Below are 18,618 nucleotides of genomic sequence, written 5' to 3' on the forward strand. Positions count from 1 at the left end.
GCGCTTGACGCTTCGGTGCGCGAAACGCGCCTTCATTAATGTCCTCGTGAATTAACACGAGTCCAACGGTCTACGGCCTCCTTGGAAATTGGTAGCTTCATTATTAGCCCAGCTGATAATTCTCTTTTCGAATTCTGCATGAATTAATTCTCACCAACCGGCCTCCACAATCCATGAACCTCCCAACACAAACAGAAAAAAAAAAAAAAAAAAAAACACATCCTTTCAGCCCCCCAAGCCCTTTTAACAACCCCGCCGGAATTGTGACTGGAGTTGGCAAATATGAGGCGGCTTTGGGCGGGTGTGAGGACATCCGTGCCAAGAGCCGTTATGGCCGCAGCCCCCACTGAGCTTCCGGCGCGGCAGAATCTAGGCGTAACCCCGATGGCGCCATACAAGATGGCCCGGAGGGATGTCGTTGAAGTACTTAACGTCTCTCCTCGGAGCGTACCCCCAACGAAGAAGGCGTGCGAATTCATGTCATGGGCGGTGCTCGAGTGTTGCCGTCTCCAACGGCCAATACTCGTGAGGATTGGAGAGAATCAAGGGAACATCATGAGGGAGGGTGTCCCGGAGCCCCTGCATCTACTCTTCTCCTTGTTCAAGCTCCGCCGCTCCGAGAAAGGAGTTGTTGGTGGCCTTAAAACAAGCTGGCCCTCCCCCTTCCCTGCTTTTAGTGTCAAGCTCTCCCATTCTCCTGATGCCAATAAAAGCACGGCTTGACACTTCCCTCTGGCTAGTTTTTTAGGGCGGGTCCACCTGGGCCTCTGATTGTAGAACTAGCTGGTAGGATTAGCTTGTAAATTTGTTTGTGAAACACGCCTGCCTAAGCCTCTGATTGTAATTTGTACTGTTTCTATTTATGAAATAATATCAAGATCTCTTTTTTCGCTGTCAAATCTTCTATTTTCTTTTTTTCTTTTTTTCTTTTTTTTTTTGTACTTCGCCAACCTACTGTAAAATGACCACTTAGAACAATCGCCTAGTGCGCCGGCCAGCACACTAATCCTCCCCACAGATGGCGCCAATTGTAGGGACTCAATTTGGATTGGACCCAGAGTATGAATGGGTTTTCAGCCCAATAAGCCCAAACAATAAATTTGTAGAGAATGGATTGAAGGTTTAGGCGCTGGTCGCCGTTCACCAAGCATGAACTTTCTTCTTTTATTAAAAAGTACTTAGAACTTTTTTACAACTGGGGGACTGCTCCTCGGCCCGTGGCCGAGGAGCCCTTTTTCTTCTCCCTTTTTTCTCCCCCCTCTTTTTACTTTACTTGTTTTTCTTATATAGTCTTCATCTTCCTATTTCCTTCTTCCATCTGTTAATCATCCATTCGCCTTTCTTCTGGCCGTCCGTCCCATCAGAGGCCTTATCAGTACTCAAGTGATTCACTCTGATCAACGTTGCCCTGCTAAGGGATTATATCCCCATTAATGCGGCCAGAGGGGTTAGGTGAATGCATTAAGTGTGAATGTGACAGCTTGCTCTGGGCTTGTCCCTTCCCAAAATTATCCTTAGTATGCCGAGGACGAAGAGGTCCTCGGTGTGGGTAAAAAAGAGGCTTTCCCCAACTTAGCCTTGAATGGTCAGTCTTCCTCGGCGTGGGCCTTGGGCCTGCTATACGATGGGCCGAGGCTATCAGGCCCACGGGCCCCACAGCAACATTTTATAAATGCCACTATAGGTCCAGGAAAAAAAAAAAAGACTGACTCAAAAAATAAATAATAATAATAATAATAATAATAAATTTGAGGACCTATACTAGTGTTTATATAGTTCCTTTTGGAAAATAATAATAATAATAATTAAAATTAGTGGTGTTCATGAATGCCACTATAATAGTACCGAGCGGTGGTAATAATATTTAAAACCAAGAACAGTGTCCATATCCAACTTGGGTGGTGGCTCCAGTTGGGCATAGTCACATTCAACCTGTTTAACATCAAGCCCACTCCCTCTAATTAAGAGTCTTTTCTTCATAACGTAACTGTTTATCCAGTCAGGATAATAGAGCTCAAACTTAACAACAGATCTTGCAAAAAATATATTATAAAAGGTGCCCTATACTACAAAAAAAAGCTGCCTATAGTGGCATTTTTAGTCCTATACTACAAAATGGTGTCCTATACTACAAAAGAGGTGCCTTATACTACAAAAAAAAGCCGCCTATAGTGGCATTTTTAGTCCTATACTACCAAAAGGTTCCCTATACTACAAAAATGTACCCTATAGTAGCATTTTCTAAAAACACTGCTATAAATAGCCACGTTCTAAGCTCTATAGTAGCATTTTAAAATAGTGTCTATAGCAGCATTTTATAAACGCCACTGTAGGTTCAGGAAAAAAAATACTAACTCAAAAAATTAATAATAATAATAATAAAATTTTTTGAGGACCTATAGTAGCGTTTATATAGGTCCTTTTGATTTTTTTTTTTTTTTTTTTTTTTTTGCCAACCAAAAAATAATTAAAATTAAAATAGGACCTATAGTGGCGTTCATGAAGCCACTATAAGTCCTGAATACCACTATAAGTCCTGGGTCTTACAAGGAACTATAGTGGTGTTCATGAATGCCACTATAGGTTCTAGGTCTGCATGGGTCTATAGTTTCAATTGCATTTAATTTTACAAAATCATATAATGGTTTCAATGATATTGCGGTTGGATCATTTTTGTCTGTGGAGTCCAATATACTAATTGTAGTTGCTGCTGGGAATTTTGGTCATTCGAAGGAAATAGTAAAAATACTGCACCATGAATATTGACAGTTGGTAGCTCTTTATCAAAGAGACATTTTATAACTTCTTTGTCAATAGATGATTTACAATATGAGGTAATTGTAAGTTTTTCTTACTTTATTTAGGTGCATAACAACATCAATATCTCAAATAATTTGATCCATATATAAACCTTTTGCTTTATATGCTTAAGATTGAAAGTTAAAATTCATCCTAATTAATCCATAATTTTATCTTCAATAATATACATAAACTCCAAAATATTATTAGTAGATCCATAATTTGATTGTTAAATTGTGTCTACTTATAAGATTTATGCTTTCCACTTAGTGAAAAAAATACTTATTCTTTCTTTGTTTCTTTTATTGATTCCACCACCCCCCTAATGAATGTTTTGCTTGTAGGGGTCTTCTATCATCTCCAAGGACATTAAAGATCTTCCTTTAGTAGTTTTTCCCCCACAATGAAAGGTACTTACATATTCAAAAATTTGAATTCAATATTATCACATATAATGTAATAAACTATAATTGATGACTAAATTATTTGTGCAACTCTACAAAACAATTGGAAGAACAACTGAAAGGAAAAATTGTGTTATGTGATAATCTAGAAGAGAAATATTTGGCATAAATTAAAGGCGTAGCATGTAGATTATATCTATATGAGGACCATCCACCATTCGCCGAACCTTCTGAAGAAGTGTCATCAGTTTATCTCACTCATAAAGTAGCCAAAGCTATTGGTGATTACTTAAGGTATACTAATCTTTAAATTAAAAATTGATCATACTTTTAAATTGATCGTACTACAAGATAAGTTGAGCTTAAATTTATTTTATTTTGTTTTTACAATGAAAATTGCGATAATGAGAAAACAATCAAGGCAACAATTGGTATAAGTAATAGGGTTGACAACCTCAACCCTAACAAAGTTGTTCATTTTTCAGGTAGGAGATCTAGCCCAAATGCTAAAGAGATTCTTAAGGTAATTTAATTTTAGATTTGGTCTTACAAGTGCCTATAGTGGCATTCATCGTGATGAACGCCACTATAGATCCTTTCAAAAAAAGACAACTCAACTAAAAAAATATAAATTAAATTAAAAAAGGACTATAGTGCCCTTTTTATATTTTTTTGTAAATTTTCCGGTTGATTTTTTTTTTTTTAAATAAGGGATTTGTATTTCAAATTTCAATCTATTATATAGGTGACAGTTTCTCAAAAAAAAAAAAATCCATTAAATTAATTTCTCAATATTTAATTAAAGGTTTCAATTAAAGGTTGTTCTTCCCAATTTGGTTAGATTTTAATCAAAAGCGAGGAGATAAACTATAGGTCTATACCCTATAGTGGCATTTTATAGAAAAACACCACTACAGACCTANTATAAGATTTATGCTTTCCACTTAGTGAAAAAAATACTTATTCTTTCTTTGTTTCTTTTATTGATTCCACCACCCCCCTAATGAATGTTTTGCTTGTAGGGGTCTTCTATCATCTCCAAGGACATTAAAGATCTTCCTTTAGTAGTTTTTCCCCCACAATGAAAGGTACTTACATATTCAAAAATTTGAATTCAATATTATCACATATAATGTAATAAACTATAATTGATGACTAAATTATTTGTGCAACTCTACAAAACAATTGGAAGAACAACTGAAAGGAAAAATTGTGTTATGTGATAATCTAGAAGAGAAATATTTGGCATAAATTAAAGGCGTAGCATGTAGATTATATCTATATGAGGACCATCCACCATTCGCCGAACCTTCTGAAGAAGTGTCATCAGTTTATCTCACTCATAAAGTAGCCAAAGCTATTGGTGATTACTTAAGGTATACTAATCTTTAAATTAAAAATTGATCATACTTTTAAATTGATCGTACTACAAGATAAGTTGAGCTTAAATTTATTTTATTTTGTTTTTACAATGAAAATTGCGATAATGAGAAAACAATCAAGGCAACAATTGGTATAAGTAATAGGGTTGACAACCTCAACCCTAACAAAGTTGTTCATTTTTCAGGTAGGAGATCTAGCCCAAATGCTAAAGAGATTCTTAAGGTAATTTAATTTAAGGAGATTGTTATTAATTTATAGTATATTTTCCTTTTTAAAATGATAATAATCTTTCATTATCTATTTTCCATCAAGTCTGACATATGTGCACCCGGAGTTGAGGTTTGTGTACCTGACATTCATCATGAATTAAATGATCAATGCTACATTGTAGATGGAACTTCTTTTGCTTGCCCACTTGTAGTAGCAAAAGCATCACTAATTAAAAAGAAATTGGAGAATGAACCAAATTTTTCACTAGCTTGGATGTTATCTGCTTTAATGACAACTGATAAAGGAATTTATTTGTTTTTTTCCCTTTAATAGTCATTGTACAATAGTGTCATTCATAAATGCCACAATAGAAAATGCCACTACAGGCCAAAGGGTCCTATAGTGACATTCTTAGGACTTATAGTAGCATTTCATGAACACTACTATTTTCTCTGTTAACATTATATGGTTATAAACTTATAGTAGCTCTCTCTCTCTCTGGGGGATAAGAATGTAATAACATGTGTGGAATAAGAATGAAAAAACATGTGGTGAATGGTGATTGTGATCGGAGGTGTTTGTATGTGGAAGGAAAGGTGTTTGACCCTAACCTGGAAAAAAAAATTATATATAATATTTTTTATAATTATTTTGTTTTGACCACATTAAATTTTTTTTTTTTTTACCACCTTAACAAATTTGAACACCCTAAATTTTATTTAAGCTCAACCAAATTAAACTCCCTTAAACAAAGACAAAAGGCCCAACAACAACAAATTAATTTTCTTGCTCTAAAATCTGGACCAAAAAAAAAAAAAAATCCCTATGGAAGCCCAACAATAATCTTAGAAAATCAAACAAAGAAAAGGTCTTTTGGACTAAGAATGGCAACGGGTTGGATTTGGGGCGGGTTTATTTATGCCCAAACTTGACCCGCCACCTGCCCGTTAACTAAACAGGTTTTTACTTTCTTTAGACCTCCAAACTTGCCTTGTCGGGCCCTTGCAGGCCCTGCCCCACATGTTATTTTAGGGCCTAATCTAAAGATTTAAGCCCTAATTCGTGGCCCAATCAATGACCCAATCTTACAAAAAAAAAAAACAAAAACAAAAACAAAAAAACAACAATTTTATGTTTTCCTGATTTCTCATACGGTAATTTCAGATTTATGATTTCCCTTTCAAAATCACAACACACAAACACAAATCCTATCACAAATACAAACATAAACACAAACTCACATTTAACAATGAAAACCAACTCGACCCGACCCAAGGGTCTTGGGCGGGTTGGATGAATGCTTGGGTCAGATTTGGGTCTAAAATTCGGGTCTGAGTTGGTCTCGAGTCCAACCCGACCTGACCGATCTTAAAATATATTTTTTTTAAATCTTTTCCGTAACTTTCTCAATACCAGATGTTGTTTTATATATATTGCTTTTATTTAAACAGTAATGATCTTTTCTTGCAATATTTCCAAATATAATTTTTAGCATAATCTCTTTGCTGCCATTACTTTGTTTTTTGAATTATACCCCCTGTTGTTCAAGTCTCGTCCGATGTATTTTGCTGGAGAGAGCTATGCTGGGAAGAATGTTCCAGCAATTGGGTACTATATGTTGAAAGCAAATGCTAATTTGCCAGTGTCATAGCAAGTAAACTTAGGTGGTGTTGCTATAGGAAACGGGCTGACTGACCCTGTTACACAGGTTGCCACTCATGATATAAATGCTTGCTATTCTGTTTTGATCAATGAGAGGCAGAAAAGTGTGTTGTAGAAAGCACAACGGGAAGCCATTAAACTGACCAAAATGAGGAAGTGGAGATTGGCAACAAATGCTAGAAGCAAAGTGTTGCGATGTTTCAATAATTATGATTTGTGCAGAAATGATGTGGCAGCTGCTTTGCATGATGATTTCATGAAGAGTGTTAAGTTCATGGTAGAATTTTTGGTGAAGAAGAGCAAGGTACTATTATATCAAGGCCATTTTGATTTGAGAGATAGTTTGCTTTCCACTGAGGCTTGGGTTAAGACAATCAAGTCGGAAGGGCTTAGCCAGTTTTTGATGGCAAAGAGGGAAGTTTGGAGAGTGAATGGAGAGAGAGCTGGGCATGTGCAGAAATGGGGGGATTTGAGTCATGTTGTGGTTTTAGGAGCTGGGCATCTTGTGCCTACTGACCAAGCAGTGAGTTCTCAACCAAAGATGGAAGATTGGATTTTAGAGAGGGCGTTGTTCGGCCATGAGGAAAAGGAGTTTGTGTCATTACATTTTTCTGCTCCTGTAAAGTTGGATTTGTAAACAAATTTCTTTGGTTTTACTGTGAATTTTGGACAGGGATTAATTGTTGGGTCACATAATTTGGTTATGAAAAAAAAAGATTGGTTATTAGATTTCTGTTAATTTGTTGATCAATTTCTTCTTGTTGTGCTATAGAGTTCTTGTAATGATCAAGGTAAGATGTCAAGCATGAATTTGTATCATTGAATAAATAGATATTCAGCAAAAATAAATAAATATCTTTTTGCCAAGAAGCAAGAACAAATAAAACAAAAGTTTAGTTACAAAATTAGTTGTAACCTTACTCAATAAAATAAATATTACTTCATATTTTAAAATTTTAACCATTGCATTATATGTTCTTTAAGCTCTTAATACATGTCAAATTTTGTGTCAATCGGATATTATTTACTATATGATCTATAAGCTTATATTTTATACATAATTTTAAACTATAAAAAATTATAATTTAAACAATTTATTGATGATATAGCTATTGATTTTTAATTTTCTAAATTGTTCGGCCATGAGGAAAAGGAGTTTGTGTCATTACATTTTTCTGCTCCTGTAAAGTTGGATTTGTAAACAAATTTCTTTGGTTTTACTGTGAATTTTGGACAGGGATTAATTGTTGGGTCACATAATTTGGTTATGAAAAAAAAAGATTGGTTATTAGATTTCTGTTTATTTGTTGATCAATTTCTTCTTGTTGTGCTATAGAGTTCTTGTAATGATCAAGGTAAGATGTCAAGCATGAATTTGTATCATTGAATAAATAGATATTCAGCAAAAATAAATAAATATCTTTTTGCCGAGAAACAAGAACAAATAGAACAAAAGTTTAATTACAAAATTAGTTGTAACCTTACTCAATAAAATAAATATTACTACATATTTTAAAATTTTAACCATTGCATTATATGTTCTTTAAGCTCTTAATACGTGTCAAATTTTTTGTCAATCGGATATTATTTACTATATGATCTATAAGCTTATATTTTATATATAATTTTAAACTATAAAAAATTGTAATTTAAACAATTTATTGATGATATAGCTATTGATTTTTAATTTTCTAAAAATTTTGCAAGCATAGATAATATAAAAATAAGATGTAATCCAATAGTAGATTTGTCAAAATTCACTCCAATAAAAAGATATTAAATAAAGTTGTAGCCTAAAACTACAACCAATTTTGTAGCTAAACTTTGTTCAAATAAATATATAAATACTAGATTAAATTGTAATTTACATTTTAAGGTCATTTTGTTTTATTGTCTTCTAAAATTTTTAAAATTTAGATTTGTAACATCTTATTTTAATTGTTGCTAAATTGTGAATTGTGTTGGGTTTAATATGATTTGGGAAAATCTTTATAGAATGGATTATTGGGGGGGTAACCATGGACCTCTAAAAGCCCAAGTCTAATGTGCATTAAGAGGTTTTTTTTAAGCCCAGGACCAACGGATCCTAAGAAAGGCCCAAGGCCCTTGATGACTTCCTAAGCCGCTTGGTCCGAATCTATTTTTATGATCAAATGCAGTCCCAGCTTGAACTTAAGCTGATGACTTGTTGACTTAAGCTGATGATTTGTTGTCAGAATTCCCTACTTCATGGCCAACTGGTCACCAACCCCAACACAAAAAACCTATATATACTATCTTAATCGAGAAAAGAGATACATAATCTATAAGCTTATATTTTATATATAATTTTAAACTATAAAAAATTGTAATTTAAACAATTTATTGATGATATAGCTATTGATTTTTAATTTTCTAAAAATTTTGCAAGCATAGATAATATAAAAATAAGATGTAATCCAATAGTAGATTTGTCAAAATTCACTCCAATAAAAAGATATTAAATAAAGTTGTAGCCTAAAACTACAACCAATTTTGTAGCTAAACTTTGTTCAAATAAATATATAAATACTAGATTAAATTGTAATTTACATTTTAAGGTCATTTTGTTTTATTGTCTTCTAAAATTTTTAAAATTTAGATTTGTAACATCTTATTTTAATTGTTGCTAAATTGTGAATTGTGTTGGGTTTAATATGATTTGGGAAAATCTTTATAGAATGGATTATTGGGGGGGTAACCATGGACCTCTAAAAGCCCAAGTCTAATGTGCATTAAGAGGTTTTTTTTAAGCCCAGGACCAACGGATCCTAAGAAAGGCCCAAGGCCCTTGATGACTTCCTAAGCCGCTTGGTCCGAATCTATTTTTATGATCAAATGCAGTCCCAGCTTGAACTTAAGCTGATGACTTGTTGACTTAAGCTGATGATTTGTTGTCAGAATTCCCTACTTCATGGCCAACTGGTCACCAACCCCAACACAAAAAACCTATATATACTATCTTAATCGAGAAAAGAGATACATGTTCTTCATTGCAATTCCAAATATATTTTTCCTAAAAGCATAAAAATTAAAAAAAAACTTTAAAATTAACATTATCTTTTGAGTACCTTCTATCAACTCTCATGATTAATCAGAAATCTAGAGAGCAGGTTTATTTTTATATGCTAGGATTGAATCCGAAAAGTTAAGATCTCGTTAATAGTGTTGCTCGGTTAGAATTCTTAATGTGATTCATCCTCCAAAAAATTTTACCCATCACAGGTATCATAATTTGAAATAACATAGTTAGGGGAAAAAAAGAATTATATATTACGTCCAACTTGGTACTCTCTCTCTCATCCAAACCATAGTACCATTTAGAAAAAAGAATCATGGCATTGAATATCCGATCCAAGTCATGGCTTTTTTTCTTTTTTTCTTTTTTTTGGTTAAGAGGATAGTGCATTAAACAACTAAAAAGCCTCTAAACCAGAGGCAGTTGTAACTTGTAAAGGTTGACTCCAGGCATTTTTTTTATATGCGGTAGCTTGGGTAGGTACTTTCTTAAACAGATTGATTATTGTGCCAAAGGCTTAGTAATAAGATATATTTAATAAACTCCTTTTGTTTTTCTGAATAAAAATTATTATTGATGCAAACAAGAAATCAAAATAACAAGTAGGCAAAAGAGAGAAGCGTTTAAGCATCTCTATCTTCAACCAAATGGATTGAGGCTAGAAGAGATGGAAATAATAACTAGTTTATCACAATTTGAAATATTAGTTTATATCCTTCCATGAGAACCAAATGGTAGCTCTTTTATAAAGGTGCAGTCCTAATCACCTTCTAATGAAGGTCAAGAATGACGCATAAAATATCACATTTTTATGTATGAACAGACCTAGTCCTGTTTCTTAATTGTGAAATCTTTTATGATCATGCCAGTCATTCTTTGTTAAATATTTGTGGGCTTTTGATCTTTTCTCATAGGTCTATATCATATGCGTATTATTGTATTAAGTTGAAACGTCTACAAAAGCTGTCATGGAAAGTTTGATTAATCAAACCAAACTTCCAAATGCAAATACAAAGAACAGGTCTTGCATTTTATAAGTTATAATTCAATAACAATCAACATATAATATTATATTTCTTTATATTAAACTCAGTTTATATGAACTTTGGAATAAGCGGATTAGTTATCCAATGAATTACGATGTTACCTCTCTATTTTTCGTACAAATCAATGCTAATATGCTATATATCTATGTCTATATACGAAACTACAAAAGAGTTGTTCACATATTATGGAAGATCACTGCTTAATTATTCTAATGAAGTCAAGAAGCTGCAAGTTATTCTTCAAGCTCCTCCTTCTCATATCCTTCTTGCTTGTCCTCATCTCCTTCTTCCATCACATTCCAACCTTGTTATCACCAACTCCAACTCCTCTCTTTCCCACTGAAGCTCTCCCCACCAAAACAGGCTACCTCTCAGTCAATCCAACCACCTCTTCTGCTGTTTTTTATGCCTTCTATGAAGCTCAGAACCCCATCTCACCACTCTCCGAAACTCCACTTATCATATGGCTCCTGGGTGGCCCTGGCTGCTCCTCCATGGTTGGCAACTTTTTCGAGCTTGGCCCTTGGCGTGTCACATCTCATAAGACTTTCGGCTCTGAAACCATTGCACTTGAACCGAATCCAGGTACAAATTATTGACTGTCCCAAAAACATGCTTAAGCTACTAATAAATTGCGAATTTTCATTTAACCATTGTTTTAACACTCGTCTATTGCCCCGGATTTTTAACTTTTTAAACTTGAGGTAGGGTAGAGACAAGATTCGAACTCAAACTACATGCTATACATAAATTAGTACCAGTTCTAAAAGTTTGAAGTAAGAAAATATGAATTTAATCATTTAACCATTATTTTCACAGGTTCTTGGAATCGAAAATTTGGACTTCTTTTCCTCGATAATCCAATTGGAACTGGGTTTAGTATAGCTATGACACCTAAAGAAATCCCAAGAGACCAACTTTCTGTTGCCAAGCATCTTTTTGCAGCCATTACTTCGTTTATTGAATTAGACCCCTTGTTGTTCAAGTCTCGTCCATTGTATTTTGCTGGTGAGAGCTATGCTGGGAAGTATGTTCCAGCAATTGGGTACTATATCTTGAAAGCAAATAATAACTTGCCAGTGTCACAGCAAGTGAACTTAGGTGGAGTTGCTATAGGAAACGGGTTGACAGACCCTATTACACAGGTTGCTACTCATGCTTACTATTCTGGTTTGATCAATGAGAGGCAGAAAAGTGTGTTGGAGAAAGCACAATGGGAAGCCATTAAACTGACCAAAATGAGGAAGTGGAGATTAGCAACAAATGCTAGAAGCGAAGTGTTGCGAATGTTGCAAGGAATGACAGGGTTGGCTACTTTGCATGATTTTAGTAAGAAAGCACCTTATAAAACAGAAATGGTTTTTGCATTTTTAAGGAAAAAAGAGGTGAGGAAGGCTTTGGGATTGAATACTTCCAAGATTTATGATTTGTGCAGCAATGATGTGGCAACTGCTTTGCATGATGATTTCATGAAGAGTGTGAAGTTTATGGTAGAATTTTTGGTGAAGAAGAGCAAGGTACTATTATATCAAGGCCATTTTGATTTGAGAGATAGTGTGCTTTCAACTGAGGCTTGGGTTAAGACCATCAAGTGGGAAGGGCTTAACCAGTTTTTGATGGCAAATAGGAAGGTTTGGAGAGTGAATGGAGAGCTAGCTGGGTATGTGCAGAAATGGGGGAATTTGAGTCATGTTGTGGTTTTAGGAGCTGGGCATCTTGTGCCTACTGACCAAGCAGTGAGTTCTCAAGCAATGATGGAAGATTGGATTTTAGAGAGGACGTTGTTCAGCCGCGAGGAAAAGGGGGATGTGTCGTAACATTTTTCTGCTCCTGTAAAGTAGGAATTATAAACAAATTTCTTGGGTTCTATTGTAAATTTTGGTCAGGGATTAATTGTTGGGTCACATAATTTGGTTATGAAAAAAAAAAAAAAAAAGATTGGTCATTACATTTCTGTAAATTTGTTGATCAAGTTTCTTCTTGTTGTGCTATAGTTCTTACTTCTTGTAATGATCAAGGTAAGATGTCAAGGACGAATTTGTATCACTTATTAATTCCACCCCGCCCCCCCAACCTCATTCTTCTTATCAGTAACTTTCTCCCATAAAAGAGACTAGGTATCTCTTGCAGTAGTTATATGCTTTCATTGTCTCACCAGTTGATTAGACACACATACCTATGAGGTCCACTGCTATGAAACCAGTTCTAAAAGTTTGAAGTAAGAAAATATGAATTTAATCATTTAACCATTATTTTCACAGGTTCTTGGAATCGAAAATTTGGACTTCTTTTCCTCGATAATCCAATTGGAACTGGGTTTAGTATAGCTATGACACCTAAAGAAATCCCAAGAGACCAACTTTCTGTTGCCAAGCATCTTTTTGCAGCCATTACTTCGTTTATTGAATTAGACCCCTTGTTGTTCAAGTCTCGTCCATTGTATTTTGCTGGTGAGAGCTATGCTGGGAAGTATGTTCCAGCAATTGGGTACTATATCTTGAAAGCAAATAATAACTTGCCAGTGTCACAGCAAGTGAACTTAGGTGGAGTTGCTATAGGAAACGGGTTGACAGACCCTATTACACAGGTTGCTACTCATGCTTACTATTCTGGTTTGATCAATGAGAGGCAGAAAAGTGTGTTGGAGAAAGCACAATGGGAAGCCATTAAACTGACCAAAATGAGGAAGTGGAGATTAGCAACAAATGCTAGAAGCGAAGTGTTGCGAATGTTGCAAGGAATGACAGGGTTGGCTACTTTGCATGATTTTAGTAAGAAAGCACATTATAAAACAGAAATGGTTTTTGCATTTTTAAGGAAAAAAGAGGTGAGGAAGGCTTTGGGATTGAATACTTCCAAGATTTATGATTTGTGCAGCAATGATGTGGCAACTGCTTTGCATGATGATTTCATGAAGAGTGTGAAGTTTATGGTAGAATTTTTGGTGAAGAAGAGCAAGGTACTATTATATCAAGGCCATTTTGATTTGAGAGATAGTGTGCTTTCAACTGAGGCTTGGGTTAAGACCATCAAGTGGGAAGGGCTTAACCAGTTTTTGATGGCAAATAGGAAGGTTTGGAGAGTGAATGGAGAGCTAGCTGGGTATGTGCAGAAATGGGGGAATTTGAGTCATGTTGTGGTTTTAGGAGCTGGGCATCTTGTGCCTACTGACAAAGCAGTGAGTTCTCAAGCAATGATGGAAGATTGGATTTTAGAGAGGAAGTTGTTCAGCCGCGAGGAAAAGGAGGATGTGTCATAACATTTTTCTGCTCCTGTAAAGTAGAAATTATAAACAAATTTCTTGGGTTCTATTGTAAATTTTGGACAGGGATTAATTGTTGGGTCACATAATTTGGTTATGAAAAAAAAAAAAAAAAAAGATTGGTCATTACATTTCTGTAAATTTGTTGATCAAGTTCTTCTTGTTGTGCTATAGTTCTTACTTCTTGTAATGATCAAGGTAAGATGTCAAGGACGAATTTGTATCACTTATTAATTCCACCCCGCCCCCCCCAACCTCATTCTTCTTATCAGTAACTTTCTCCCATAAAAGAGACTAGGTATCTCTTGCAGTAGTTATATGCTTTCATTGTCTCACCAGTTGATTAGACACACATACCTATGAGGTCCACATGCTGTGAGACACCCAGCTCAATGCATATACCCTCTACTGGAGATAATTCCTCCCCTCATCAAGCACTGTAGTCAATGAAACGTGGGGAAACAGATTTTTCCAGGGCATGATCAAACAACCAAATTAAAAAAAACTCCAATACATTGAAAATGCCTTGCATTAAATGGGCAATTTTTCATTGACTATTACCATATAATATATACTATTATACACTACTAAATTATTATTTAGTTCATCAAACAAGTAGGTTTTAGACGTGGCTTGAATAATAACAGGATTAGGTGAATACACACATGCATGAGCCTTGCTATAAGGAGGTCCATTCTTGACATATAGTGCATCTAATGAGTAAAGATTAATTTTAGGAATACTATAAATTTTATTACGTAATTCTTACGAATTGATGTATCAACTCTGTAAAAAAAAAAAAAAAAACTTTTTACCACAATTTTTTATTTTTTATTTTTAACATGAGTAAAAAAAATTATTTATTATGTTGTTAATATGATATCAATTTTTAAGTTTTTGGTAAGTAATTGACTGAATAAAATACTTGTGAGATTTATATTGATCTAAGCTTACTTTTTTTTTTTGAAAGGCACCCTTGATTAAAGTATTTAAAATAGTATACTTTGACTTTATAAGTCATGCTACCAACAAGTGAATAAATTACAGTTTTATTGTTAGGAAAAAAAGAAGAATTTTATCTATGTTTCTTGTATCAATAATGCTGTATTGTCTACAAAAACTTCCATTTCTACATGATTTGGGAGAGATAATTGATAGACAAATACAATCTTATCTCTAATTTATTTATTTAATTTTTTTTAAAACATTTTTTTAAATAATTCAATTCTTGGGAGAGGAGGTTTTGAACCTTGGACTTCATTATTAGAATGACAAGCTATTGGCTTTGTTAGATAGACTTCCAGGATCAATGATCGCACATTATCAATCTGTAATACAGATCCAATAAAAAAAAAAATCTGTAATAGAGATTGATAATTGATAATGTGTTAATGGAACTTGAAAAGTCAATGACAATATTGCCAGCTCCAAACCCCTTGCACTTGAACAGAATCCAGGTTCTTGGAACCACATATTCATCCTTCTTTCCTTGACAATCCTATTAGCATTGCCTCAACACTTGAAGAAATCACAAGAAACCAATATTTGGTAGCCAAGCATCTTTTTGCAGCAATCACTTCCTTCGTTAAATTAGACCTGCTGTTTAAATTTTGTCCATTGTATTTTGCAGGTGAGAGTTATGCAGGGAAGGATGTTCCAGCAATAGGGTACTATATTTTGAAGAAAAATCCATACTTGACAGTGTCAAAGCCCTTGAACTTAGTTGGTTTTGCTATAGGAAATGGGCTGAAAGATTCTGTAATACAGGTTGCTACTCATGCTATGAATGCCTATTATTCTGGTTTGATCAATGAGAGGCAAAAAAGTGAGTTGGAGGAAGCACAATCACAATGGGATGCAGTTAAGCTAACCAAAATGGGCAATTGGAGAGCAGCAACAAATGCTAAAATAAGGGTCTTGTATATGTTGCAAAGCATGACAGGACTGGCAACTTCGAATGACATTAGTAAGAAAGTTCCATACAGTACTGAATTGCTATCAAAATTTCTGCAAAAAAAGGAGGTGAAGAAGGCTTTGGGAGTGAACGTGTCAATGATTCATAAACTATACAGTGATGGCTGCATTGCACAATGATTTCATGAAGAACGTAAAATCCAAGGTGGAATTGTTGGTGAAGAAGAACAAGGTATGGTTGTATCAAGGGCAATATGATTTGATGGATACTGTGGTTTTAAGTGTTAATTAGTGAAAGCAGTGAAGTGTGATGTGCATAGTGAGTAGTTGATGGCAGAGAGGAAAGTTTGGGCATTGAATGGAGAGCTTGCTGGGTATGTGCAGAAAAGGGGGAATTTGAGTCATGTTGCGATTTATGGAGCTGGGCATCTTGTGCCTATTGGGACCAGGCAGTGAATTCTCAGGCAATTATAAAAAAATGGACTTTGGAGAGGGGGTTGTTTGGCTATGATGAAAAGGTGGATTTGTCCATAGACTTTTCCCTTTTTGGTAAGTAGGATTTGCAATCAGATTTCTGGGATTTACATTTATTGTGAATTCTGTTACTCAAATTCAAACCCTTCTTATTGTACTCGTATCAATTAGTGATTCAAATCTTGGTGAACATGGGGTGCAAATACCAGTTATTGAACCTTTGACTTAAATCTCATTCTATGCCCCTCATGGAAAATCAAAACCCAGCTGTGCATTTTATGCCTAACTTCTAGACAATCAAACAAAAAATTTGGTGTCAACTACAAACTTTGAACAATTTCTCCATTTAAAATCAAATCCATTTCATAACTCATTTTAATTATTACAAATCTAAATGTGGATCCAATTCAGAATAAAATCTCAACTCCCAATAATTGGTGCAAATAATAGAGTCCCATGAACAACAACAGACAGAGAAGGTTGAAAGTAATGAATAAATCTATTACAACAACAACTAAGCCTTTATGCTAAAATTTTGTAATAACCTGTAGATCCTCAATCCATGTATTCTTTTGTCAGCATAATCTTACCAGTTTTGAAAAAAAACCAAAAAAACTCATAAACAAATAAAAACATCCCAAGATAAAAATGTGGTTGCAATTAAAAAAAAAAAAAATGCAGATCATTTGGAAGAAGTAATGTAATGGCGATTGGAGGCGGGTTTGTGAAAAAAGAGAAGATGGGTATTTGGGAAAGAAACTTAGGCCTGAAAACCAAAGATTCAAATCCCAGAGATACCCATCAAAGCACAAAACCCGTACTATGATGCCATATTTTTATGTATAGGGCCAGATTGGCAGGGCAGCCTGTGGAGAACCCACAAGTTTATTTCAGAGCCAATTGTATTGCTCTCCCCTATATGCCTTGGCCCTTTGCTTTGCTTGGCTTGGCTTAAGCTTGTATGTAACTAAGACAATGAATTTTTGTAGATTATAAACACTAATCCTGAGCTAAAGCTAAAGCTGTGCAACTTTGATTACAAGAGGTGTATGAGACGCAGAGTGGCGCCGTGTGCATTGTGAAGGTTGTGGGTGAATTATGCGTAGTATTTATAGTGCAGCCAAATGAAGACTCGGGTTATCAGTAGGGCTTTTTCTTTTAACGGCGACATCGTGTCGTCTCAATAGGTCATCGACTGATATAAGTTGAGGCAGTTGAGTTATGGGGAAGCCGCGAAGGTCTCAAATTATTTTTTATTTATTATTTTTTTATACAATAAATTATTTTTTACACACTTATACAATAAGTGTATAAGAAGTGAAACTTATTTTAGAAAACTTGAATTTCAACTCTTACTTTCCACACCCTACTCCATTTATACTTGTAAAGTGATCATTGCATCAAGAGTGTGCAATAGTCAAATTAATTTTTTTATAAATATTATGCCTTTTGTGGCAATTTTTTATTTTATTTTAATTTTGTAATAAGTTCTTAGGATTTACTACATTTTTTTAGTAACTTTTCTGAGGTTTTACTGTTTTAGAGCTCTTCAAACATGAAGAGCTTAGTATATAATAGAAATTATACAATCAAACAAAATTGATAAAGATAAAGAAGACAAAAGGTCCATTTAAAAAATAAATAAAACTTATACACATTTTGTAAGCCTATAAAAAATATAAATAAATAAATAAATAATATTTTTTTAGTTGTTAAAGTCAATAAGATATCTAGTCTTATATATTTACATTATGTCGGGGACGTTTCACAACAATTTTGCAACAAGGGCCAAAATTGCAAGATTAGTCCATATCTCTCATTGTGTTCTTTAGAAGTGTTTATTTGTAGAGAGTCAAGTCCAAAATTCTAATATTTAATAAATAAAGATTAATGGTGCTTTAATAAAAGAGAAATCAAAATGTCATAACTGAAATACAAAAAAAAAAAAAATGCAGAAAAAGTACACAGGTCTGAAACTTCGACCTACAGCCAATGAGAAGAGGAAATTGAGAGGGGTTATGAGGAAGAGAGGGAATGTTCTTCTGTACCCATATTTCTTCCTTTAAGGTTCAGAATTGTGAGAATGTTAGCTGGCTGAATGGGCTTTTGGTCTCAAGTTTCAGCTCTATGGGGGAAAATGTAGTTAGTTCATTTTGAATATGATTGGGGCCTTTTGTATTGAGTTTAGGGTGCTCTAAGTGACTGGTTTTTGATTAATAGAAGAGGTTTTGAACCCCAAGGTCTTAATCAAAGAGGTTATGGTCAGATTTGCTTCAATTGGGTAAAAGGGATGGCTTGCTTTTTGCATAATTTGGGAAATGGAGTGGCCTAAATTCATGGGCTGATGTTTTATAAACATGACAGGTCCTTGGAGTCTGCATTTGGTTGTTGCAGTAGTCAAGGCCAGCCACTTAGGGTTAGCTATGT

The 18,618-nt window shown here is 34.4% G+C and overlaps 3 protein-coding genes and 1 pseudogene across 3 annotated transcripts in view; all 4 read left to right on the forward strand.

Moving 5' to 3' along the window:
* The window catches only part of LOC112022248 (ATP-dependent DNA helicase homolog RECG, chloroplastic), a 22,340-nt gene extending 15,245 nt beyond the window's left edge, over positions 1-7,095 (forward strand). The window contains 1 exon segment of the mRNA XM_065768784.1: positions 6,289-7,095. Coding sequence (XP_065624856.1) covers positions 6,289-7,095 — 807 coding nt within the window.
* Positions 7,096-10,640: 3,545 nt separating this feature from the next.
* LOC136065502 (serine carboxypeptidase-like 50) lies at positions 10,641-12,446 on the forward strand. The gene is made up of 2 exons (XM_065768785.1): positions 10,641-11,126; positions 11,361-12,446. Exons 1-2 carry the CDS (start codon positions 10,727-10,729, stop codon positions 12,356-12,358), a joined length of 1,398 nt encoding a protein of 465 aa, XP_065624857.1. The 5' UTR covers positions 10,641-10,726; the 3' UTR covers positions 12,359-12,446.
* A 359-nt stretch (positions 12,447-12,805) lies between these two features.
* Positions 12,806-13,894, forward strand: LOC136065504 (serine carboxypeptidase-like 50). The gene has a single exon (XM_065768786.1). The coding sequence runs from the start codon at positions 12,871-12,873 to the stop codon at positions 13,798-13,800; it is 930 nt and encodes a 309-aa protein (XP_065624858.1). The 5' UTR covers positions 12,806-12,870; the 3' UTR covers positions 13,801-13,894.
* A 1,177-nt stretch (positions 13,895-15,071) lies between these two features.
* On the forward strand, positions 15,072-16,274 carry LOC136065501 (serine carboxypeptidase-like 50; annotated as a pseudogene).
* Positions 16,275-18,618: the final 2,344 nt, after the last annotated feature.

Source organism: Quercus suber, unplaced genomic scaffold (genome assembly GCF_002906115.3).
Source record: "Quercus suber isolate HL8 unplaced genomic scaffold, Cork oak 2.0 scaffold_996, whole genome shotgun sequence".
Taxonomy (NCBI): Eukaryota; Viridiplantae; Streptophyta; class Magnoliopsida; order Fagales; family Fagaceae; genus Quercus; species Quercus suber.

Bases quoted from the DNA above. Each gene is read 5' to 3' on its own strand.
- LOC136065502 (XM_065768785.1), top strand. From the start codon at position 10,727: ATGGAAGATCACTGCTTAATTATTCTAATGAAGTCAAGAAGCTGCAAG. The intron at 11,127-11,360 runs GTACAAATTATT...TTATTTTCACAG, and splicing joins TGCACTTGAACCGAATCCAG to GTTCTTGGAATCGAAAATTT.
- LOC136065504 (XM_065768786.1), top strand. From the start codon at position 12,871: ATGACACCTAAAGAAATCCCAAGAGACCAACTTTCTGTTGCCAAGCAT.